Source organism: Saccopteryx bilineata, chromosome 2, assembly GCF_036850765.1.
Source record: "Saccopteryx bilineata isolate mSacBil1 chromosome 2, mSacBil1_pri_phased_curated, whole genome shotgun sequence".
Lineage (NCBI taxonomy): Eukaryota > Metazoa > Chordata > Mammalia > Chiroptera > Emballonuridae > Saccopteryx > Saccopteryx bilineata.
Genome location: NC_089491.1, coordinates 206,342,955 through 206,369,736, shown reverse-complemented (window position 1 = coordinate 206,369,736; position 26,782 = coordinate 206,342,955). Strand labels below are relative to the sequence as shown.

The window sequence follows — 26,782 nt, the reverse complement described above, 5'->3', positions numbered from 1 at the left end:
ACTTTAAAAAGTTATTTTGAAATTAGATTTCAGGTTACTTGCCTGTGTTTTGTGAACATGGTCCTGCTCTAAATCTGGACCACATGGAACACAGATTTCTAAACATTACACAAAATAGCAATCTTGAGGTATAGAAATTTTAGAAGAAATTTTGAGTAACGTTTGTGGCTTCCTATTTTATGAAATTGCAGCAATAAAAACCTTCATCAATAAAATAACCTCAATCCAATAGTCATGAATTTAGAATGAAACCTTCTTATATGTAGAATATTCCAGGGTATAAATATCAGTACTCTTTTTAAAGTGACCCATCTAGTAGCCCTAGGTAGAAGAGTATGATTTTAAAAAATAAAGTTTAGCCTGGCCAGGCACTGGCGCAATAGAGCATTGGACTGGAACGTGGAGAACTCAGGTTCGAAACCCCAAGGTCGCCCCGCTTGAGTGCAAGCTCACCAGCTTGAACAAGGGGTCGCTGGCTTGAGCATGGGATCATAGACATGACCCGATGGTCTCTGGCTTGAGTCCAAAGGTCACTGGTTTGAGCCCACGGTTGCTAGCTTGAGCAAGAAGTCACTTGCTCTGCTATAGCCCCCTGGTCAAGGCACATATGACAAAGCAATCAATGAACAACTAAGTTGCCGCAATGAAGAACTGATACTTCTCATCTCTCTTCTTTCTTGTCTATCCCTATCTGTCCCTCTCTCTCTCTCTCTGTCACACACACATACACACACACACACACACACAGTTTATTGTACCAGGTCTTGGCATTGTATATTTACTTTTGCTATAAAAATATTGTTTTGAATTGCTAATAGGCTATAATCAATAATGTTAGTAATACAATTTTTAAATATTCCTAAAACTGGACTGAAAACATGCTCCAAGGTCCAGTGGGCCATGAGGAATCTGGTCACTCTGTAACTTGAACAATCATTTCCTGAGTAATTTACAACATGTTTTAGTCAGAAAGAGTGAAAAATGAGCCCTGGCCATGTAGCTCAGTTGGTTGGAGACCAGATACACCAAAAGTCAACTAATTAATGCAAAAATAATTGAAACAATAAATTGATGTTTCTGTCTCTCTCTCTCCTCTCTAAAAACAATAATTTCTTTTTAAAGTAAAAACTGGATCTCTTGTGGTTTTGTTTGTTTGTTTTTGTATTTTTCTGAAGCTGGAAACGGGGAGAGACAGTCAGACTCCCGCATGCGCCCCACCGGGATCCACCCTGCACGCCCACCAGGGGCGATGCTCTGCCGCGACCAGAGCCACTCTAGCGCCTGGGGCAGAGGCCAAGGAGCCATCCCCAGCGCCCAGGCCATCTTTGCTCCAATGGAGCCTTGGCTGCGGGAGGGGAAGAGAGAGACAGAGAGGAAGGAGGGGGGGGGGGAGAAGCAAATGGCTGCTTCTCCTATGTGCCCTGGCCGGGAATCGAACCCGGGTCCCCCGCACGCCAGGCCGACGCTCTACCGCTGAGCCAACCGGCCAGGGCCTCTTGTTTTTAAAAAGTAGAAATGCCTCGTATTTTGGGGGCCTGTTTGCTGCATTATAGTTTTTCACAAAACGAGTACCATGGTATCAGTTCAATATAAAAGGTTGAAAGATGTTCTTTCTTTCCTCAGAAGGTTAATGTACCTTTTCCACATTCGCATTTGCTTAAAGATTAAGCTTTGTCTCCAGCAAGTCCTTGAATAGAAGTATCTCAGAATCAGCAAGCCTGAGCTCTCATGCTTGCATTTATTCAGCCAACATCCCGGAAGCCCCTCCGTCATGCAAGATCCCGTGCTTAATGCCAGGCCCGGTGGGACACACCGGGCAAAAGGGAGCTGTGCCGTCTCAGAGAGGGCCATCTGTTCAGTCAGGGGAAGGCCCAACTAAGCCTTATGAACAACAGAAAATATAACGTGGCGGCTGTACAGCTGGAGTGCTCGCAGTTAAGACAACAAGAAGGTCGAAGGCCAGCCCCTGAACAGTTTCCCTTCTGTCTGGTCCGTATCGCCCCCAGCTCCTCCACCCCTCAAGCCCTAGGATATAGAAATGGAGCTCCATAGCGCTGGATCTAGAACTCGCACTCCCTAGACAGAGGATGTCAGGGTGCAGAGGGGCAAGGAGAGACCAAAGAGGGAATGCAATGCCCAGGCAGCCCAGGGACATGGCGCGCGACCCCTGAAGACTGCTGCAAGGAGACGGTTTCAGTCTTCAAAGCAAGTATCCGCCCCGTCGCTGCGTTACCCTCGCCGTCTGACTGGAAGGTCTGCATCCAGTGAGTCGCGGCCCAGGTTTCGGGGGCGGGCTCACAACGAAGCCACGCCCACACCCCCCGCCCCCAGGCACGCGAGCCCATCCCACGCGGCGCCGAGCCTTTCCCGGGTCATCGCCCCGCCCCTCTTCCGGCTCGGCGCCTCGTGCTCCCTCCGGCCGCGCTGGCTGCTGGCGCTCGTCTGCCGCCGGCCCTCTCAGCGCGCGCTTGCCAACCCGACGACGGGGAAACCGCACGAGCGCTACCAGGCTTGCTGCGCTCCTTGCCGCCAGCAGCGGCCCCCTGCGGCGGCGCCCTTGGTTCCCCTCGCGGATCCAGTCGGGGTCGCCAAAGCTGCGGCCCCAGCGCGGCGGCCGTGGTGAGGAGACCGAGCTGGGGGCGGCGGGGGAGGGTGCTCGTGGCGCCCTGCGGCCACGTCGGAGACTCGCTGTGGGGAGGTGCGCCGGAAGCCGAGAGGAGTGCGGGATCGACCCCGGTTGCATCGGCTCCGGCTCAGCGCGAAGGAAGGGCTGGGTGCCGCCGAGCGGCCGGTGAGGTTTCCGCGGGATCCTGGGCGGGACGGGGACGGAGGAGACGCCGCCTCGCGGCTCCTGCCATGTCTCACCGCGCCGCACCTTCCCCTCAGGGTGGGCGGCTGCCTCGCGCCTCCTCGCCCCGGCCTCCCCTTCGGTGTAGTGCGTCCCTTGGGGCCCCGGACCCGCGATGTCCGCGGGTCGCGCCTGCGGGGAGCCGGTCCTCGAGCCAGGCCCCGGCGTGGGGGCGGCGCCCGGCCCCGGACTCGGGGGAAAGCCCCGACTGCAGGATGTTCTGGCGGCGTGGGCGGAGGCGTGCGAGGGCTGAACGGGGGGCAGGGGGCGCTTCGAAGGCCCCTCCCGGGCCCGTGTCCCCGCGGCGCCGCTCCGCCACCGCCAAGGACCCGCTGTCTCCACCTTGGGGACGTCCAGGAGGAGGTAGTTTCTAGAAACGGTCCGATCAGCTTTTCGTTACAAGGCAGGGAACAGTACAAAGTTACAAACTCCTGGCAGCCAGGGCCGGTATTCCTCCCGGCTCCGCGCACGCCCCCGGGATGGCCAGGCGCTTTTCCGGGCCCCGCGCACGCCCCCGGGAGCCGGAGCCTCGGAACAAAGTACAACTTGAGGAGCGGCCCCGGTTTGGACGACGTCCCGGGTGACGTCACCTGCGAGGTTTAAAATGGGAGCTCTGTGCTCCGAGTGTGGGCGGGGGGAGCATCACGGCCGCTTCCTTGCCGCGCCTGAGGTCTGTGGGGCCTTGCTCGGGGCTCCCCTCCTACTGACTGGGAAGAAGCCCCAGTTTACCTTCTGGTACTCCTAGGGAAGACTGGGGGGTAGGTTTATCGGCTCGTCCAGGCATCATGCCTTCAAACTGAAAATAAAAATAATTTCGTATGACTCATCTTGTGTTAAAACCGACAGCAGCCACTAAGTGGTTATTTCCTTCCGTTCATTTTTGATATGAAACAGCAAAAAGAAAACAAAATCCCAAACTCAGATATGGAGAACATAGTTGGCAAATTCAATAAATGAAAATGATCTAGTTAAGGATTTGGTACATTTCTTGAAGTGTGGTTCCTTGTGTTGTGTGGTGGAGTGGAGTTAGCTAATGTAGTTCCATCAGCAGCTTCTGTCCTGAACCGTGTATTAAATTTCAGGTTTTCTTTCAGTCATAACGTGGTTGCATGTAAGTATAGCTTTATAAAATGGAAATGGCTCACATTTTTTCAGGAGAAGGCTGCGCAGCAGTTGTGGAGGGCCAGGGTTGTGTGTGCCTGCACACTGGTGTGCAGCCTAGACCCCGGTGCACCTGGCCATAGAAAGTGGACTTGGCATTCTAGGATTCCAGGAGGAAGGTTTGGGAGTCTTCCCATCCAGGATCAGGGTGGCTAGGGCTGCCAGCGCGCCTCTCAGATAACTATATAGAATTTATTTCACAGTGAGATCCCTTGTTTGAATTTGTACAAGGAGTAGAAGAATGATACTATGAAGAGGTACTTTTAAGAGCAGGTTTAAGAAGAGAAAAAGGGAGCTAACCGAATCACCTTTATTTTTTGGGTGTACGAGAACACAAACTGTCAGGTTAGGTTTTATACTAAACATAACTGAGGCTGTAAGTCTTTAATAAATGGCTTGGAAAAAGGTGATGGTGCTTAGTAAATGCAGGGTCTGAATAACTCCAAGTTACAGCAGCCAAATGAGTGAGCTCATCGCATAAAGACAGAATAAACATCAAAACAATCCTCGGATAGGGTTGATTTTGCCTTTATGGATTAATCAGTGATAAATCAGATCTGCCATTTAAAGAATTCTCCTTGAGACATTTCCAAAACGCAGCTAAATCTCTGATTATTTCTTTTGGTTTGATTTTTCTGTAGATGACTGAATTTTCATTTTATTCTTTAAGATAATTTTTGTAGGTTTATTTGAGCCAAAACCTGACAATTGCTGGGAAGCAAGATCTCAGATGTCTCCATTCTCTCAAACATGTTCTGATAGAGCCATTCTTTTTTGTCTTATTTTAGATAAATTTATCACTGTTCTGAAAGAATACTTCCACTTCATACTGACTTCTTTTTTCTTTGTATATAGCATATTTTATGGAAATATAATTTCCGTACCATATAATTCTTAGTATATTCACAGAGTCCTACAACTGTTAACCACAGTTGATTTCGGGGCTTATAACCTCAAAAAGAAAAACCCTGTTCTCATTGGCGTCACTCCCTGTTTTTCTCCATCCCTCGTTCCTCTAAGCCACTAATGTGCTTTCTCTATAGATTTGCCTGTTTTGGACATTTTATTTTTATTTTTTTAAGTGAGAGGAGGGGAGATAGTGAGATAGGCTCCCACATGTGCCTGGACTGGGATCCACCTGGCAACCCTGCCTGGGGCCATAGCTGGAACCAATCAAGCCACTTGTTGTGGAGAGGAGAAGAGAGAGAGAAGGCGGAGGGAGGGAGAGGGAGGTGGTTGCTTCTCTTCTCTGTGCTGACCAGGAATTGAACCCTGAACATCCATACGCTGGGCCCACCCTCTACCACTGAGCCAACTGGCCAGGGCCCCTGGACATTTCATATAAATGTAATTATACAATTATACTTTTTTTTGGATGTACTTCTTTCCCTTAACATAATGTATTCAAAGTTCACCCATGTGAACCCATGCGTGTATCAGTACATCTTTTTTTTTGTTGCCGAATAATACTCCATTGCCTATATATACCACACTTGATTCATTCATTAGTTGATGGACATTTGGGTTTCCATCTTTTGGCTATTATGAATAGTGCTGCTATGTACATTTGTGTACAAGTTTTAGTGGACATGTGATTTCATTTATCGAGTATGTAGCTAGGAGAATAATTCCTGGGTCGTATCGTAACCTATGTCTAACATTTTTAGGAACACCAAACTGTTTTCTACAGTAGTGAATTTTAAAGTGAACTTTTTTGTTTTAAAATTCAAATTATTTCACAGAATTTTAAACTTGAGTTATTGTAGCTAGATACTGACACATTTAGTAAAAACTATATACTGACATTATAGTACTTATGTTTCTGATTTTTTTTAAAACAATAGGAGCAATTTGATGTGATCTCTTTGAAACTGAATTTGAATTTCTTCAGAGCTGAGTGATAAGATTCATAAACAGTATTTTATAAGGTCTTTATGGTATAAATTAATAATTCTCTACTTCAGATGAGCCAGTCAAACAAGATAAAATTGTAAAGAGGAAGGGGAGCTGTAAGGAGGGATATTTTGCAGTTTTATCTTACAGTTTTTATGTTTTGTTTTGAGAAAAATATTTTATCTTTGCAGGAAAGATGAAGAACGAAATAGCTGCCGTTGTCTTCTTTTTCACAAGGCTAGTTCGAAAACATGATAAGTTGAAAAAAGAGGCAGTTGAGAGGTTTGCTGAGAAATTGACTCTGATACTGCAAGAAAAATATAAAAATCACTGGTATCCTGAAAAACCATCCAAAGGACAGGCTTACAGGTAAAGGATTAGATTGGACAGTTGGACTGGACTAAGTGAAGAGGCTAATCGGGTCCTGAAATGAGTGCAGGGCCAAAGGACTGAAGGAGATCCAGCCCATGCCTCGCGTAGTTTATGTGCAAAATACAGAACTCTGAGTGTCTTGGCATTTTTCCTTATTTTCAAACACATGTGTTTGTTTTTGGAGTCCCTCTTTCTTGATTTGGAAAGCCAGTACTGGAGGCTCCTAAGAATTAGTCTTCTTGTGGCTTCTGTTTGAGTGCATTCCTCTCTCTATCATAGGTGCTTGGAGTTTTTCACAATCTAGAGAACTGCTAAAGCTCTCACCCATAAATGGGCATGGTAGAAGTTGAGGGACATGAGTCTCCTTGAATTGAAGTAAATTACATGTTACATGTTTTTTCAAAAAAAATATTTTGTGGCAAATGGAAACTAAGACTATTTGACACCTGCTATGTTCTTGACAGGATTAATTTATAATATGAATAATTCTTTTATTGTAGACATCACTCTTACTAATTTATAGATGAAAGTAGCTTACCTAAGATCCACAGCTGGTAAATACTAGTTCTGATATTTGAACTCGGGTCTAATTAGCCCTAAATTCTTACGGACTTTCTGCACATCGGTGTGACCACTACTTTGGCTCTGAGAAGGAAAGTAATTCTCACTTGCAGCTATCTTTTGTACTTGGGTTTATAAGTTATATTTACAACTTAAAAGCAAAGAAGGGCAGACTCTGCAGAACATGTCCTAGCATGCTCACTCCCTAGGTTTGATGTGACCTCTCAGGAACCTAGGTTGAGAACGTTCTGCTGAACTGGTCTGTCAAACCTTGCCCCATTTGTGGATGTAGCCACAAAAATAAAAGTGGAACAGTTGTGGGCTGTCATGATTACAAAAATTCTTTTATTTTTGCATACTGTTGCCCCCAAAGTTTCCTCCACAAACCAGCACTTCTTTGCTGTCATGTAAAAAGGTCTTCCTTTTCAGTCATTAAGTTCTTGCAAGTGCAAGACCATTCCAAGAATCTATATGAAAGGTAAAAATGTGATTTATTTCTCATTAGCTAAAAGCCAGGTGAGTGGGTATTCAATTGAAAAGAAAAGAATGAAAATGATCAATGTATTTTCCCCTTCATTTTTACCCAGAGAGGTTTCCTGGTAATTTAGAAAATGGAATGAGTTAAAGTAGAAATGTGAATGTTCTTTATAAAGCAGACAGAAGTTATTTCTTATCTTATCACTTGATTCTCTTAATTTTTTTTCTGCACATCTTCATTACTGATAGAGTGAACAGCTTTTGTGAGTTAGAGCTGTTGAGACTTTTACAGGGATGTAATTGACATTGGACGAAAGCTTACGGAAGTGTCAAACCACTGTACTATTACTGAAAAAGACACTGTCAAGTAAATGCTTAAAGGTCAGACAGTGTATAATTTCATTTCCATTACTTCTAAAAACTTGAGGGAAAAAAGCCAAACAGGATTAAATTGGCATGTGATCAGAAGTATCATTAAGTCATTTTGAAGCTATCTTTGAGGCAGAAAACTTTTAGACGTAACAGTGAGTTGTTAGTATCATAAAGATGAATGGACTATAGCATTAACCAGAATTAGTATACTGGTCAACCGATAGAGTAGGTTGAAAGAGTTTTTTCTTAAAGTCTTTATAAATTATAATTGTTTCTCTGCAGTATATACAAATAAGATGCTTTTGGAGGGCAATTTGGCATTATTATCAAGATCTGTAAAAATATTCATACTCTAGAACAGTAAGTTCCCTAAAAATCTATTCTAGAAACATAATCAGAAATGAAGACAAATATATATGAATAAGGATGTTTCTTATACTTTCTAATTACAAAAATTGGGAAAGAACTAAATTGGTAACATTAAGTAATTGATGACTATTTTTCTGCAACTTTTAAAATCCTATTTTTGAAGAGTGGTTAATGGATAAGTAGTTAACGATATAGAGTGAAAAACAGCATAAAATATGTAAGGTATGTAAATTTCATTGCAGCAGAACTTCTAAGCATCTATATTTATATATATATTTTTAGCTTAGAGCCTATATCACTCTCATTGTACATAACAGAAACAGTATCTTAAGATTTCTCCTTACCCTTAAACTCTTGTTTCTAGGGCACATGGGACTTTCAAATCAACCTATACAACATTAGAATGTGTAATATAGGACTATTCTATAGAAAGGAACAAAGAGCATTTTATATGCTATAGAATTTTTTTCACTCTGAAGTTGCTAAATCGTTAATGATCATGTAAGATAGGTTCAGACAAAATAGGATGCTACTAAATAAGATGAACTTTGGAGTATAGTGGTCTGGATTTGAACCCTGGATTCACCACTTTTTATTTGTGTGATGTTAGACAAGTTACTCAAATTCTCTTTGTATCTAACTCAGGATCATTCTGAAAATCTAAAGAGTTAATGTGCAGAAAGAGTTGTTAATTACAGTTGAACCTTGGACAACAGAGAGGTTAGGAGTGCTGACCCCTGCACAGTTGAAAATGTACATATGCTTTTGACATTTCCCAATATTTAAGTTGTCTCAGTATCGTGGGGGATTGGTTCTAGGACTCTCCTCAGATATCAAAATCTACAGATGCTCTTTTATTACATAAAATGGCATAGATCATTGCATACAGTCAGCCTTGCTGTATCCACAGACTCCAAATGGCAGTTTGAAAATAGTGTAGAGAAAATTATTGAAAGAAATTTGTTAGTGGAACTATGCTATTCGGACTTGTGTTTTTCAAGGGTCTACTGCATTCTTATTATTTAGATATTCATATTAACTGTTAATATGAGAACTTCTTCACTGTCTAAAAGGAAAATACAAATCAACTAATAAAATTATTTAACTTAAAAAATTTAATTGGCATGTTCTGTTGATGTCATTGTATTTATGGTATAATTACTATTTGTCATTTACATTGTATTTTTCACATTTTAGAGCTTTGGGCCGTGAAATGGCTTGACATCCAATAAATAAAGTACTAGGACTAGTACTAAAACCTGGGTTCTCTTAAGTGATTTCTTAGTTGTTGGCAATAAATACTTTCATTGTAGCTACAATTTCTCAATGTAAGCAGAATGCTTATTTTAACATGCTTTTTTGCATTTGTACTGGGAGCTGTCTTTGAACATTCTGTCTGGTAGATGTATTTCTTAGGTTGAAAAATAATGGAACAGACGTTCTATTGTTTTAGAAATTTTTAAAATTTCTTTTGACAACTATTAAAAATAAAGAAAACCCTTGCATAATAGAAGTTAAAGGAAATAAACCAATAACACTTTGGGATTATATTTTAAATCTTAAGTATGTAGTATGAATGGTTTTGTGTCCTTGACTAATTCTATTTTTATAGAACAGGTAGAAGTAAGGCAAAGGACATCTTTCTTAATACTTATTTTATTGCCTGGGATGTATAAGTAAGGCAATGACAGATCAAAATTTGTCATAAGAATTTCTAAATATTATTTGAAACAGTTGAGTTTTTTTGTTGTTGGAGGTTTTGTTACATATGAACTTGGCCTATTAAAACTTTTACCTTCTGAGCTCTAAGTAATTTCATGCACCTTTTATATTCCTTGATCATGTAATGTACATGTTAGGTTGAATAGTTTCTGGGTAAAATGAAGTAGAGCCAGTTTTAATGATATCCCTGGGCATCACACAGATGCCCTTTTCTTTTTACCAGACAGGGTAGTCTTGTTGATGATACTGCTTCTTGGCCTTTTTTTCACATTTATTATCTATTTAAGATAGACACTCCTGACTTCTCTGCCAAAGTATTTTTTTTTAAATTTACATTGGCAAATTTTAAAAGATAAAACGAAGCTTATGATTATGATTTAATTAAAGCTATTAACATTACTTTGTTGTAGATGCATTCGTGTCAATAAGTTTCAGAGAGTTGATCCTGATGTCTTAAAAGCCTGTGAGAACAGCTGCATCTTATACAGTGACCTGGGCTTGCCAAAGGAACTCACCCTGTGGGTGGACCCATGTGAGGTGTGCTGTCGGTGAGTTTTTAAATTTGGTGGCTAATTGATTACCATGCTGGAATTTACATTATGAAATTCTTTCAGGTACTGCCTGCCTGTGTATCTCCCCCACCCCAACCCAATTGATTTGAGATGGAGAGAGAGGAAGAGAAACATCAACTTGTTCCATGTAGTTGTTCCATTTAGTTCACTCATTGATTGCATTTGTATATGCCCTGGTTGGGGTTTGAACCTGCGACCTTGACACACCGGGATGACCCTTATCCAGTGAGCCACCTGTCCAGGGCCTACCGTGTATCTTCATGGCCAGAAGTTTGCTGCTTGGCTTTTTCTTTTCTTTTTTAATTTTTTGACAGAGATAGGGACAGACAGACGGGAGGGGAGAGAGATGAGAAGAATCAATTCTTTGTTGAGGTACCTTAGTTGTTCAGTGACTGCTTTCTCTTATGTGCCTTGACTGGGGTGGGGGGTTACAGCAGAGCGAGTGACCCTTTGCTCAAGCCAGCAACCTTGGGCTTCAAGTGAGCAACCTTTGGGCTCAAGCTAGTGACAATGGGCTCACGTCTATGATCCCACACTCAAGCCAGCCCCGCCTTGCTCAAGCTGATGAGCCAGCATTCAAGCTGGCAACCTTTGGGTTCCGAACCTGGATCCTCTGAGTCCCAGTCCCATGCGGAGTGGCTGTATCCACTGCGCCACCGCCTGGTCAGGCTGTTGCTTGGCTTTTTCAAAAGTACTTTTCTATAGGTGATAGTGAAGGGATTACATTTCTGTTTTATAGCTAAAGAAACTCAGAAACTGACTGGGCAGGGTTTTTCTAGAGTGTTGCCAAAAGTTTATTGTAAACCAAGAAGTAAAAACTAGACTTGTAGACTGCTGTAGGTCAGATGTCTTATTTTCATTGGTGGTGCACTTGTCTTTCTCTTCAAATTTGGGAAGAGGCTAATTCCAAATAATACTGAATAATAACTTTTTTTTGGTCTCTGTTTCTGTTTGTTTCTACTCTTGCCTCCCTTTTTGATTTTTCAGTGACAGATATTTTCATGGTTTTGTTTTCATAATGGAAATTATTTTTTGTCCCCTAATGAGCAGAATTGTAAAAATTAAGTATTTGGTCTGAAATCTAATAATACTTCACTCATTCTAAAGACATTCATTGTGGGCCAGGCATTCTTAGTTGTGGCATTTTTCAAATCGAAAGTGTCATTTATCTTTCAGGTAATTCAAGGTATAATAAATTAGAAGAAAGAGGCCCTGGCCAGGTATAGCTCAGTTGATTAGAGTGTTGTCCTGACACGCTGAGGTTGTGAGTTTGATCCCCTGTCAAGGCACATAAAAGAATCAACCAGTGGCCTGACCAGGCGGTGGTACAGTGAAGAGAGTGTTAGAAGACCCAGGTTCGAAACACCGAGGTCGCTGGCTTGAGCATGGGGTCTCTCATTCTGCTGTAACCTCTCATCCACATTAAGGCACAGATTAGAAAGCAATCAATGAACAACTAAGGTGCCACAACCAAAAATTGATACTTGTCTGTCCATCTATCTGACTCTCTCGCTGTCAAAAAAAAAAAAAAAAAAGAGAAAGAAAAATCAACCAATGAGTGCATGCATAAGTGGATGTTTCTCTTTCTGTCTCTCCCCTTTTTATTTTTCTAAAACTCAAAAAATCAGTAAAGTTTTTTATAAAAAAACGGAGAAAGAATAAGCAGATTATAGTAAAGTATGATTTGTGTTACAATAGAAATATGTACAAAATGCAGTGGTTGATGGCACAGTAGAGAAAATTACTGCTCTGCCACGTCAGGAGACTACTGAGTAGGTGATACTTTAGCTAGTTGAAAGATGACTTACATTTGACTAAATGACAGGATGGGAAGAATGGTTCCAGGCAGGAAAGACTGAATAGATACTTGGACCCCTTGTGAGTAATTTCTACAACTGTTCCTTTAGGGCAGTGGTTCTCACACTTTCTGAAGTCGGGGCGCATTTAAAATCCTACAAATAATTGTAGGCGCACTATATACAAATTTCTGAGAAATGTTATAATAATTAAGTCAAATATTAAAGAAAAAAATACATAAAGTCCAAGCATGCTTTTATGGTAATTAAACGAAATAAATACAACAGAATTAAATTTATTCTGACATTAAAAAACATTTTTATGTTACATTTTTTGAGTTATGCTTTTTAGAATTCATAAAAAAAAGGTTAAAAAATAAAAAACGACAAAAAGTTATCTTTTTATATATATAGATACATTCTTAGTAAGATTTAGTAAATTCGGCAGGTCCTGGCATGAATGTGTTAAGTTTTTTCATTCTTGTGTTTATGAGAAACATGAGCCTGATGTGTCCTAACAATTTCTTCAATGTTTGGGCATATATTTGAATATTGAAGAATTCCTCTCTTTTTACTCTTAATTGTGTTGAGGGTAGAAAATCCTAATTCACATAAATAGGATGTTGAAAATTGTAGTAAAATGTTCAAATCTTTTTTAGATATTCTTTTATAGAAATCCAAAAGGCTTCAAGAGACAATTCCTTGTGTTTAATCATCAATCCACCATCAGTGGATACAGCTGCTAGTTCTTCTTCTGTTAATGTTAAACTAAAATCACTTGAAGCATGAATGGGTTTTTAATCCAGTTGTATTGTTCAGTGTTAAGTGATGGAAAATGCTATAAATTAAATTCTGCCCGTCAGCCTTCACGTCCTATTTTATTTACACTTAACTTTTGCTCACTTCCTGAATCAGGTTCTTCAATATCACGCTTCTTTTTGAGAAATCTATCCATTTTATTTGGGTGTATTTATCTAAAAATAATATAATGATGTGTGTTAATAATAAATATAATAATGATGTAACAAAAAGAGCAGTATTTCCATAATGAAATAGTATAATAGGGTGACTATATTTACTTTTATATCTGGGGACATGCCGTGAACCAGCCCAGCTAGTAATTCCAGGTCCTGAGTGGGAATGGTGTGGAATTAAGAAAATACAGGATCGGGAGGGCCCTGTAATTGCTGCTGGCAAGAAGAAAGCTCGCTCCAAAACCGCATCTTGCTTTATTTATAGGGCAAAGTGGGCCATTAGCAAATCAGTGAGATCTCTGGTCACGTTTCCAAGGCAACCCAAGAATTTTACCAAGTGCAGAAAACCTCCACCATTACATATCATCTTAACTTCACACCAAAGGATAGAAGAAACATCTTTGGGGAACATGCGGAGGAGGTAGTGTAAACAATCCAGCACCACAGCCTTTTGCAACCTAGTTAGGCAAGTGAGGGGTTGGGCAGACTGTCAGCTTACAGCCAATTCCCCACACCTCTGTCTCTCAAAAATCTAAACTCTAAAAATCCTGTTGGTTTTTTGGTCCCCAACAGGCACATATTTCTCTGGAATACCATAAGGCACAACTGGAAATCTAGGGCACACACTTTGAGAACCACTGCTTTAGGGTATTTCTCTTTAATTTTGAGATGTAATTCACCTGTTGACTATAGTAGAAAGATGCTTTACAGTGCAGCCTTAGTATGTTCCAAATGTTTGAGTATATTCTCCATTCCATTTTCTTTCTCTTCTCCCTCTGATATACCTATTATTCTTATGTTATTCTTTCTGATGGAGTCAGACAATTCCTGTAGGGCTTTCTCATTTTTTATTATTTTTGAGTCTCTTTCTTCTTCTCTCTGTTGTGCCTCAAGTTGTTTGTCTTCTATTTCACTAATCCTATCTTCAATCTGGGCTGTTCTGTTAGCTAAGCTTGTTACCTCGTTTTTCAGCTCGTGAATTGAGTTTTTCATTTCTGTTTGATTTGTTTTTATAGTTTCAATTTCCTTGGTAATATATTCTTTGTGTTCATTGAGTTGTTTTCTGATCTCCCTATATTGCCTTTCTGTGTTTTCTTGTATATCTCTGAGTATTTTTAAGATTTCTATTTTAAATTCTCTGTCATTTAGCTCCAAGGCTTCCAATATGTTAAGTCTTTTCTCCATAGATTTTTCCACATCTATTTGTGTTACCTCTCTTTCTTTTGTATCCATAATATTCGATTTCCTCTTTCTTATCGGCATCTGAGGGTGGTCTTATTGATAGCACGCGGGCGCACTCCCTGGCGGCTTGAATGAGCGTCGCTGTGGTAGCTTCCTCCACACCCTCGTCTCTCAGATTCAAGTGATAACAGTCCTTTTGCTTTCAGTTTGTGTGGAACTCCGGAATGCTCCGAGGATAAATTTTTCTGTTTCTAGTTGATAAATTTGTTGTGATTTAGGGGAGAGCTGTCGGACGCGCTTCTCACGGCGCCATTTCCGTGACGTCACTCCAGTATGTTCCAAATGTACATAATAATAGCCTTTGACCTAATTTCCAACAATGGAAGTAGAGGTGAAGACATGTTGTGACCAAAAAAATATACTGCTCACAAAAATTAGAAGATATTTCAAAATGAAAATGAAGTGATAAAAAAAACATTTGATTTTTTTTTTATTAAACGATCAGTAAAGTAAACGACAAGTCAAAGAGAGTTGTTCAATTATGCAAATGAGATGCAAAACCAGCTTTTATTTCATTGGTGAAAATGCACTATGCAAAAGGCTGAGAGTACTGGAGTATCTACACATTCCGTGCAGTGTACATGGTATTCGTTCACAGAATTTTCTGGATTGCCTTGGAGCTGCATGTTATAAGATATTGGTATGAGCTGTTGCTTTGGGAATCCAGGTGTAGGTAGTAGTAGATTTCTCCAGCATCTTAGGAAAAGGAAGAGCAAGATGTCTCAAATTTTAGACCAAGAAAGTAAAACAATTTTAGATTCTGGTACTAAATGCTCAGTTGAAGCCAGGATCAGACTTTGTAGACTTTGGCCACAGAATCTTTGCAGAAGACCTCAGTATGAAAGCAGTAGGTATCTCAAATACTACACTGAACTATTTACATTTTTGATTAGGCCTGCACTTAGGTCCAGATTGACTAATTATTTAATAACATATTTCTTTAGTTGTAAGGTTTTCAACTAATAAACTATAAGCAGCATTCTAAAGGTTCACAGTAGTCAAGCTACAAAAAAAGGTCACCTGATGCAGAGGTGGGAGCAAAAAAGCTGAAGAGTTGGTACAAATATATTATTATACAGTCAAATAATGAGTATTTAATACAGTGATCTTATATCATGAGGAAAAAGTTTCTGTCTAACAGTATTTTAAACATGGGTAATTATATAAACATCTTGGACATACTTATTTGAAATCTTTAACTACCGGTAAATCTGGCACCTGAAAATAAAAGCTGTACCTGATGCCAGATAATGAAAAATTACTGATTAATACAATCTTTACACTCAGTAGCCTTTTTTTTATATATAACTAAAATTTTGGCAAATATTGACTGTGATGTGATTTTCTTTTTTTCATGGGTAGAAATAATCCTCAGAATATGGGATTCTCTTTATTTATTTATTTATTTTTAAATGAGAGAGATAGACAAAGGGACAGACAAGGACAGACAGGAAGGGAGAGAGATGAGAAGCATCAACTATAGTTGTGGCACCTTAATTGTCATTGATTGCTTTCACTTATGTGCCTTGAAATGGGGGGAATGCTCCAGTGAAACTAATGACCTTTTAACCTGTGACTCCACACTCAGGCCTGGGACCTTGGAGTTTCGAGCCTGGGTCCTCAGCATCCTAGGTCAATATTCTATCCATTGTTCCACCGCCTGGTCAGGCATAATATGGGGTTCTCATTTATTTGTAACAACCCCCAAAAGAGAATTAGTGATTGAGGTAGTGATTAGTGCTTTTGGACCAAAACTGGAAAGAAATATTCTGAAAATTAAATACGATCTAGCACTTAGTTATATAATTGAATAAATATCTGAAAGTCATTAAAACTAATAAGTCAGTGATTACTGGAGACTAAGATTATGAAAAATATTGAAATGCACTCAAAGAGAAGAACATTCTTATAGTCTGATTTACTACATTAGGATAAAATTTGGGAAGGGTGTGGTGTTGTATATTTAAAATGGTTATTACTTAGGGAAATATTTCAGAGAATACAGAGTAGGTAACAAATCTTTCCAGTTATTACCTACTCAACATACAGTGGTACCTTAAGATATGAGTTTAATTCGTTCTGTAACTGAGCTCGTAAGACAGTCAACTCAAATATCAAACAAATTTTCCCCATTTAAAACTACTGAAATAGATTTAATCCATTCCAGCCCTGTGAAACATCCCTAAACCATCCTAAATTATGAAAAGAGACGTTTTTAATTAAGAAACACACATATATACTTTGCCAATGCATAACAAAATATATGAAATAAAAGAAAACAGTGTTATTTAGTACTGTATTCTTATCTTGGAGACATGAGTGCGGCTAACAGGTGAATGGCGGAGAAGGAGGAAGGGATGCAGGCACTGTAGACCCGTAAACTAAAACTGCACTTTCTTTACTTTAAACAAAACTAAAACTGCACTTTCTTTACTTAAAATGAAACCACAAAAACTTAATTTTAAAAAGTGCACTTTCTTAACTTTAAGCTTAACATTATGTATTTTTCATTTAATCATCACCTGTTTTTCCCTTCTTGGCTGCACTTTCGGCACTTTCACTTGCAGGACTTTTGAATAAAAATCTATCCAAAGAGGTTTGCTTTTGCCTGCCTTTTAAAATGTTACGGAAATGTGACAAACAAGTGTCATTAGAAAGTGCTGAAGCACGACCAGTTGATTCCGACTCGTATCTTGGAATTTCGCTCGGATCTCGAACAAAAATATGGACTGAGTTGCAGCTTGTATCTTAAGAAAATTCATATGTTGGTCTGCTTGTATCTCAAGGTACCACTGTATTTATATACCTGTTTTAGAAAAATAATTTTTATGGTCTTTAATTCCAAGTGTAAGATCAGGGGCCTCTGCTGTTGTGGCCATGCAGGTTCACATTGGATTCGGGCAGACAGTAAAGAAACAATGGAGCCAAAGAATGTTGGTCCATTCCTTTATTAAAGTCTCGCATGGGCCAACTAGCAAACAGGCAAGGAAAACCCTTCCCTTTTATTCAGGGCTCCCAAAGCACTGACACATTCTTTAGTTCCACAACCAAAAGAATCTTCGCTGGCTCCTCCTAGAATCAAAGGCCCCACGAGTCTCAGCGAAGCTCGCAAAGCCCCTCAACGCTCTGGTTCCCCATCTGTATGCCCCAGTAGTCTTGCCATCATGGCCATTCACATGCAGATTCCCATTAGATCGGGCAGACAGTAATGAAACAGTGGAGCCAAAAAATGGTGGGCCATTCCTTTACTCTAGCCTCGCAACCAGCCAGTGAGTAAAACCACACAGGGCACCAAAATCCACTCACATATTCTCCAGTTCCACATCCAGGAGAATTTTTTCCAGTTTTTCCTAGAATCAAAGGCCACCACCAGTCTAAGTCACCTCTGGTTCCCCCTCTGCCAACATGGCTTCTTACTGTGCAATACTGGTTTCTCTCTCCTTCCCTTCCATCTTGGCTTCTATTTTCCTTCTAAAAAACTACCTGGGCCCCACAAAGACCCCTCCTCTGGCACACATTAGCATAACAATGGCCCTTTCCACACAGGAAGGTAATTAACAGTATCACCTGGGCAGCGTCATTTTTAACTATAAAAACGAGCAAAATCAAATAACACAAATTTTACAAACTTATTTGCCCAATGCACACCTTCTCTTTCCCTGCATAACTGGCTTGTTCCTCAGCACCCTGCGCATTCTTTCCACTCTCCCTGCTAAACTGCCTGGGCCCACAAAGACCCCCTCCTCCAGTAAACATTAGCAAAACAATGGCCCCTCCCAAGCAGGAATGCAATTTGCAATCAACTGCCTGCTCTGAGGGCAAGCACACCATTTTTAACAATAAAAATGACAAATTTTACAAACCTATTTGCCCAACACCAAGAAATTAATTGCACATTTTAATGATACTATAATATGGTAAGCAGCTTCACTAACCATGAGGAGAGCACTGATACCAAAATACTATAAAGGGAAAAATGCAGAACCTGATTGAACTTGCATGTCAGAGAAGTCTGAGTTAATACAGCTGATCATCCTTCTATCATTAGATGTCTGCCCTTGATTTAGGTTTCTGCTTCTATAGGGCAGGGATTTTTCTCAAATTTCCTGTCTTTCTGGTTTGCTTGAATTTTGACTCCATCAGTGGTCAAAATTGAAGATAGGCCTAAACTCATTGTTAATGTTGACCTTAACATCTGAATTAACCCTTGATTGTATAAAGATTTGCTTGTCTTGGAATCCTGGAGAGGACAGAGGGTAAATTTCCATTGTTAAAACCCTAGGCTAAATAAACTTGCAATTAATTATACATGAATTCTGTGTTGTGAGGAACTTGCCCCAACTGTTCAGGTATCTTACACTAAGAAGAATCACCAACTGAATACCAACCAGTCTCCAACTCGCTAAGTTTCTTCACACAGCACATATGAGGAAACTGAGGCCTGAAGAGATTAAATGACTTACTCCTCACCCCAGAGCTAGTTAATGGCAGAGCCAGTACCAGAAATGTGCCCAGTGATCTTTCTGCCATCCTGTAGCAACTTTTTGAATTTACCTGAAAATAGGAGTTAATGCACCATATTTAGTTAGCGTTTATCACCCATTTCAGCCTTTGCAAGTGGAAGACATAACACCTACTGTATATAAAGACACAACCTCGGAGGCTACTTGATTTCTGTATAACTTGCAGTTAGGCCTTTTACTTTATTGTAGAGATCTTTAGAAATAAGTTGAGACAGCTTATTAGAAAACAAATTAATTGACATCAATTATAGTTAACCTTTTATTGAAGTTGTATTTATATTTTCTAAGCTTAGAATCACTTTGTCTTTCTAACTTTTAATTACATATTGTGTAAGAAATACTTGACATTTTCCTTTGTCCCAGTGCTTACTAGAAATTGTTTCATAGTGTTTATGTTGTATGATCTACTAAAATAAATTTGTGAGTTTCTTCTTTGTTCTCTGAATGAAGACTCCAAGCTTTACTGTTCATTGTGCCATTTTCCCTTTTTGCAGAGTCCTTTCTCCTTTTTTAGTAACCAACAGCCAAGGTTACGTATTATGACAATTATTTTTTTATTTTATTTATTCATTTTAGAGAGGAGAGAGAGAGGAGAGAGACAGAGAGAGAGAGAAGGGGGGAGGAGCTGGAAGCATCAACTCCCATATGTGCCTTGACCAGGCAAGCCCAGGGTTTCGAACCGGCGACCTCAGCATTTCCAGGTCGACGCTTTATCCACTGCGCCACCACAGGTCAGGCGACAATTATTTTTTTAGATCAAGACTTTAAAAATGTTTTAGGAGGTTAAAAAAGTTTGTTACACTTTTTAAAAAAAATTAAAATGAGCCTGACCAGGTGGTCACACAGGGGATAGAGTGTCAGACTCGGGCCCGGAGAACCCAGGTTCGAAGCCCCAAGGTCACCAGTTTGAGCGTGGGGTTGCTGGCTTGTAGCCCAAGGTTGGTGGCTTGACACAGGGTCACTCGCTCTGCTGTAGCCCCCAGTCAAGGCACATATGAGAAAGCAATCGATGAACAACTAGGCTGTTGCAACAAGGAATTGATGCTTCTCATCTCTCTCCCTTCCTGTCTGTCTGTCCCTGTCTGTTCCTCTCTCTGACTCTGTCTCTGTCAAAAAAATAAAATTTAAAACAAGAGGTGAGCACTTAACCTAGAAATCTCAGTGAGGTAAGCAGCATAATTCAAGCAAAACTCCTTTATTTCCTCAACAGTTTTTTTTTGTTTCCTTTAACCTTAAACAGTTGCCTCAGTTCTTATTTTTGTCAGTGTGGATGTCAGAAACAGGCCTCCGCTTTTATTTAATCATGCTGAAAGAATCTCATAGGAAATATATGTACTGCTCAGAAAAAGGGGATATTTTCTCGCTTCATATTCATTTTGAAATATTCTCTTAATTTTTCTGTGCAGTATAGTTGACTTGTGATTTGAATTATTAGGGTCTACATTACAGGAATTAGGTAAAAGTACATTAGAACAGTGTCCCCCAACCTTTATTGGGCCACGGACCAGTTTAATGTCAAAAAATATTTTCACAGACGGGCCTTTAGGGTGGGACAGATAAATGTATCACGTGACCGAGACTAACGTCAAGAGTGAGTCTTAGATGGATGTAACAGGGAATCTGGTCATTTTTTAAAAATAAAACATCGTTCAGACTTAAATATAAATAAAACGGAAATAATGTAAGTTATTTATTTTTATCTGCAGACTGGTACCGGTCCACAGCCCGGGGGTTGGGGACCACTGCATTAGAAGATTTTACCATACAGCCCATTTTGATATAATATATGTAAAATTTCTCAATTTTTAAATAAGAATTAAACCTATTTTTATTAGGAGGCAATAGGAAAGAAAATTGGGAGGGAGGATAGTCATTTTTATTTGTAGTTAAATAGACCAGAAGTAAAAAGTTGTGACCTGCCTGTTGGCATAGAGCCTAGTGTAGGGTACTGTGTATATATAGGATCAAGTTCTGGGAAGGTTTCTTTGTCTTGTACCAATGATGTGTCCAGATTAGTTTAATTTGATTTTATTGGTGTGGCACTGGATAATGATGATTATGTAGATTTCAGTCATTCATTTCTACAATACATCTCTGTTGTGTGTTCACCCCCCAAGTCAAGTCTTTGTCCATCATAATTTTTTCCCCTTATACCCTTCTCAAAACCACGCCCGCAAGTTTAATTGTTTTTAAGGACATTTTTTTTTATGTGAGAATAGGGAAGATACAGACTCCCACATGCACCCTGACTGGGATCCACCTGGCAACCCCAGTCCAGGGCTAATGCTCTGTTCATCTGACTCCATACTCACAACCGAGCTATTTTTAGCACCTGAGGTGGAGGCTCCATGGAACCATGCTTAGTGTTCAAGGCCAATGTGTTTGAACCAATTGAGCCATGGCTGCGGGAGAGGGAGTGAGAGAGAGAGAGAAAAGGGAGAGGAGAAGAGAAGCAGATGGTTGCTTCTCCTGTGTGTTCTGACCCAGGAATCAAACCCAGGACATCTACATGCCCAGCTGATACTGTACTGCTGAGTCAACTGGCCAGGGCTTGGCCATTTCTTGCTTTGCTGATGTGACTTTAAGGTCTGTAAGGTTTTGGGGTTTTTTTATTCATAGGTATGGAGAAAAAAACAATGCATTCATTGTTGCCAGCTTTGAAAATGAGGATGAGAACAAGGATGAGATCTCCAAAAAAGTTACCAGGGCCCTTGATAAAGTTACTTCTGATTATCATTCGGGATCCTCCTCTTCAGATGAAGAAACAAGTAAAGAGGTAGAGGTGAAATCCAGTTTGGTGACTGCACCCCCAAGCCCCTTATACCAGGTAACCATGAAACAGCTTCATAGTGAAGGTCTGTGAGCAGGACTTGCCAAGTCATTTAATTTGGCTCAACGTTTCTCTAATTTGTGATTCTGTATTCTTGCCTTTGCACATGAAAGTTGCTCCTCTGACATGTAAATAGGCATCCTGAGTCACTTTATCACAGTTCTGTTTTGCTTCTTGATAGGTAGGATAAATATATTTTAAAGAGTACGGCAAAGAAGTGGGGGGTGGGATGTGGTGATAAACATTCCTGATGTTTTAAAAATCCTTTATTATATTCAGTAATAGTTACTTATTTTTTTTTAGTCTTTAACACTTCCAGTTTGTACCTTTGGGTTTAACTCTCTTGTTTAAAGTTATATAGCTACTGTGCATGCACTTATTTATAGGATATGTTCAGTTTTTTACTATTTATGCCCACATGGCAAAGAACATTTAATATACTTAGAAAAATTCTAATTTTTAAGAGGTTGGTGTTTCTTTTTTTTCTTTTTTTTTTTTTTTTTTTGGAGAGGGGGTTAGATAAGAAGTATCAGCTCATGGTTGTGGCATTTGAGTTGTTCATTGATTGTTTTCTCAAATGTGCCTTGATTGGGGAGGCTCCAGCCAAGCCAGTGACCATGGAATCATGTCGATGATCCCACACTCAAACTGGTGAGCCTGTGCTCAGGCTGATGACCTTGGCGTTTCAAAACTGGGACCTCAGTGTCCCATTAGACACTCTATCCATTACACTAGCACTGGTCAGGCAGCAAAATATGTAATATTTTATATATATATATATATATATATATATATATATATATATATATTTTTTTTTTTTTTTTTTTTTTTTAAGTGAGAGGAGGGGAGATAGACAGACTCATGCATGTACCTGACCGGATCTACCTGGTAACCCCTGTATGGGACCAATGCTGGAATCAACCAAGCTATTTTCAGCACCTGGGGCCGCACAAACCAATCAAGCCACTGCTGCGAAAGGGAAGAGAGAGAGAGAGAGAGGGAGAGAAGCAGATGGTCACTTCTCATGTGTGTCCTGACCAGGGATTGAGCAAGGGACATTACATGCTTGGCTAATGCTCTATCCACTGAGCCAATTGGCCATAGCCAGCAAAATTCTTAACAACAGTACTTTTTAATAGAAAAGATATTTTAAAGTCCAATATTTAAAGAAATCTTTTGAGTTGAGCCTTATTCTGTACATGTACAACATGGGTTTGGACTGTGAGTTCAGTTCAGGTGGATTTTTTTTTCCCAATAAATACCCATACTATTTTCTATCTGAGATTATGAATTCAGTGATGTGAACAGTCAACTGTATATATTATCTACACCATTTTATATAGAGGACTTGAGCATTTGCAGATATTGGTATCTTGGGGAGGAGATGATTCCTGGAACCAGTCTCCTGCAGGTACCAAGGGACAACTGGTTTAGTTAAGCTTTGGGGGAGTCAAAAGTTAATACATCAATTTTTGGAGGGTCGGTACATCTAAGTCTCCACCCTGTATTGTTGAAGGATCAACTGTATAGTTTTATTTATTTATTTGTTTGAATTAAGAGAGAAGCGGGGAGGGAGAGAGGCTGCTGCACGTGCCTGACCGGGATCCACCTGGCAAGCCCCCTACCGGGTGATGCTCTGCCAACTGGGGCTGTTGTTGCTTCATTGCTTGGCAACCAAGCTATTTTAGCAGCTGAGACAAGGCCATGGAGCCATTCTCAGTGCACAGGGCCAGCTTGCTCCAACTGAGCCATGGCTGCACGAGGCAGAGAGAGAGTAAGAAGGGAGAAGGAGGGGTGGAGAATCAGAAAGTTGCTTTTCTCCTGTGAGACCGGACTGGGAATTAAACCTGGGACATCCATATCCTGGGCTGATGCTCTACCACTGAGCCAACCAGCCAGGGCCTGTATACTTTTAAATATAATATTATTTTTATTAATTTGGCCTTAATCAGACCTAATGAAACATACCAAGTTTATGGTAGAGTTGGATTGGGACTGAAATGAAAATTTAGATTTTAATTAGTGAGAAATCAGTTATTAGAGTTTTGAGTATGAAAAACTAAACCTAATTCAGCATACATATATATAATATTTTTTTATTTTTTATTTATTTTATTTTTTTTATATTCTTTCAATATAATTTAGTTTTTAACTTCTCATTTCATTTTTCAGTTGAATTATCCTTCCTAAGCTTCAGAGGAAGATTAGTTCTGAAGATAATCATGTTTAGGGGTGTATGCATGTGTGCATTATAAAGTAACATGCACCTGCTTTTAGAAACATCAGACAGTATAACAGTATAGTAATGACAAGTCTTCCCTCTTCCTGCAACCACTAGAGTCCTGTGCCCTTCCATGGAGATATTCATTACCATTTGTATTTTTTCTGAGATTTCCTTTATAGCTTAAATAATGTAATCATTGTATTTTAGATATTACTGTATTTTTTTTTTTTTTAAGATTTTTATTGCTTTATGAGAAGAGAGGAGCAGAAAGGGTGGGAGAGGAGCAGGAAGCATCAGCTTGTAATAGTTGCTGCTTGTATGTTGCTCCTTGACGGGCTTGGGGTTTCAAACCAGCAACCTCAGCATTCCCGGTCAATGCTTTATCCACTGTACCTCCAGAGGTCAGGCTTTTGATATTTTTAAGACCTTTGCCTTAAATATTTTGGGCATCCCTTTTTCCTCTGTATGATATTTACTACAAATTACCATAATTCCCCATGTATAGGACGTTCCCGTGTATAAGACGCACCTTAATTTTGGGGCCTGAAATTTGGGGGGAAATGTATTACATAAAGTTTTTGAACTCAAGTTTTATTTATTATAAAATTCATACAACTCTTCATCACTGTCAAAACTCCCGTCCATTAGCTTGTCCTTATCTGTGTCTGATGACGAATCACTGTCTTTGACAATAAGTACAAAAACAGATGCGAAAAAGCAGGAAATGCAAGTAAAACAAATTTACAACCACTGTATAAGATGCACGCAGTTTTTAGACCCCAAATCTTTTGAAAAAAGTCTGTCTTATAAGTGGGGAAATATGGTACAATTGTTAAATTGCCTGGAATTTGTTTCTGAGGAGTCTGTTTTATGAAGGGTCCCCCAGAGATAACTCTCCACTAATTAAGAAATGAATATTATGACATTTTTCCCAAAACTGATCTGTAGAGTGAACTCATCAAAATTTCAAAAGGCTATTTGTATTGACCAATATCACCCCATTAAATTTAATTTCTAAATTAAAAAAAAAAGGCTTTTTCTGGAAACCGACAAATTGATTCTAAATGTAAAAGAGTCAAGTTGAAGGCCTCACACTAATAAAAAAGCCATTATGTGTATGAAGATAGTAATGGTTTAAAGATACACAAATATATTAATGTAACAGAGTAGAATCCAGAAACAGACCCACGTATATACAGTCTCGTCGTTTTTTAAATAGAAGTACCAAAGCAATTTGATAGGAAAAGTCTTTAAGAAATGGTACTGAAACAATTGGATAATCTACATATTTTTTAAAAACCTAACTGCTATTTGATACCATACACAGAAAATTAATTTGAGATGGGTTATAGATCTAAACATAAAAACTACACTACATCTGACTTTTTAGAACAGCGGTTCTCAACCTGTGGGTTGTGACCCCGGCGGGGGTTGAACGACCAAAACACAGGGGTCGCCTAAAGCCATCGGAAAATACATATTTATTATACAATACATTTCTAAATAAAATATGTATTTTCCGATGGCTTTAGGCGACCCCTGTGTTTTGGTCATTCGACCCCACAGGGGTCGTGACCCACAGGTTGAGAACCGCTGTTTTAGAAGAAAGGAGAGCTGTAATAATTTTGATGAAGTTAAATTTATCAAAATTTTTTGGGGGTTTTTTTTGTGTGTGTGTCCTCTGGAAGAAATCTTTGCCCATCCCAAACTTCCCATTCATTCTGTGTTTTGATCTTTTCTGGTTGCTTCAGAGTATTGTTTCAGTTTATTTTCACTTATTCAAAAAAGACTGAATAATCACCTATTAGATACAAAGTTTTTAACATACAAGGTGGGGCAAAAATAGATTTATAGTTTATACATAAAATAATATAAAAATTAATAAGTAATATAAGAATAAATTCTTATGTTTTGCATACTCACCTGAAAACCTACTTTTGCCCCACCCTGTATTTAGACAACCATAGAAGTGTCCCTTTTCAGGTTGCGGGTGAGTGATTTTGTTCTTTCGTGAGGAATCTGGAAACTCACTAAGTTTTTATATACATGACTAATTTTCTCTTTGAATTAACTTACTGTTTTCTCTTTCTACAGATTTCAGAACTGATATTTCCACCTCTTCCAATGTGGCACCCTTTGCCCAGAAAAAAGCCAGGAATGTACCGAGGGAATGGGCATCAGAGTCACTTCCCTCCTCCTGTTCCGTTTGGCTATCCACATCAGGGAAGGAAGAGTAAACAACCATATCGCCCAATTCCAGTAACATGGGTCCCTCCTCCTGGAATGCATTGTGATCGGAATCACTGGATTAATCCTCACATGTTAACACCTCACTAGATGCTTTTGATTGTTTCTGTGAGAGAAGGCAGAACAAACCTGCCTACGTATTCAAGTTCATATTCATAGTAGTAAAGTTAGATGGGTTAAACCATCAGACTTATTTTTATAGAGAAGTTATTGAGACTAATCTTTCTAAGAAATATATGCACTTTAGATACACTGATTATAGTTTGAGAAACTTTATTCAAGTTAGTCAAGTGCCTGAGTTTTTAAATATTGGACTTGAGTATTTATATATTGTGCATCAATTCTGTTGGATACAAGAACACTGTAGGAGTGGACAATCTGTTCTAGCACCTTTGAGCGTTTACTTTATGGAGAGTATGTAAGTTATTTGTATACAAGGAAATATATTTTATGTCGTTATTTAGAAGAATTGTGTGAAATTATGTAGTTGCAAATAAAAGGTTTGGGACATGACAATATGTGCTGCTCTTCTGTGCATAGAAAAAGGAAGAAAGCAAAGCATGTTTCACTTTACTGTTTAAATACTTAGGGAAGAAAAA

The 26,782-nt window shown here is 39.6% G+C and overlaps 1 protein-coding gene across 2 annotated transcripts; it reads left to right on the top strand.

The window, feature by feature from the left end:
- Positions 1 to 2,384: 2,384 nt before the first annotated feature.
- Positions 2,385 to 26,699, top strand: BTG3 (BTG anti-proliferation factor 3). 2 transcript variants are annotated; one of them, XM_066259088.1, is made up of 5 exons: positions 2,385 to 2,619; positions 6,094 to 6,271; positions 10,186 to 10,323; positions 21,502 to 21,709; positions 26,031 to 26,699. In XM_066259088.1, exons 2-5 carry the CDS (start codon positions 6,099 to 6,101, stop codon positions 26,271 to 26,273), a joined length of 762 nt encoding a protein of 253 aa, XP_066115185.1. In that variant the 5' UTR covers positions 2,385 to 2,619; positions 6,094 to 6,098; the 3' UTR covers positions 26,274 to 26,699. The 2 variants fall into 2 exon arrangements, with proteins under 2 accessions (XP_066115185.1, XP_066115186.1); XM_066259089.1 differs by lacking the exon at positions 2,385 to 2,619 and adding an exon at positions 2,640 to 2,791.
- Positions 26,700 to 26,782: the final 83 nt, after the last annotated feature.

Bases quoted from the DNA above. Each gene is read 5' to 3' on its own strand.
- BTG3 (XM_066259088.1), top strand. From the start codon at position 6,099: ATGAAGAACGAAATAGCTGCCGTTGTCTTCTTTTTCACAAGGCTAGTT. The intron at 6,272-10,185 runs GTAAAGGATTAG...ACTTTGTTGTAG, and splicing joins TCCAAAGGACAGGCTTACAG to ATGCATTCGTGTCAATAAGT. The intron at 21,710-26,030 runs GTAACCATGAAA...CTCTTTCTACAG, and splicing joins CCCCAAGCCCCTTATACCAG to ATTTCAGAACTGATATTTCC.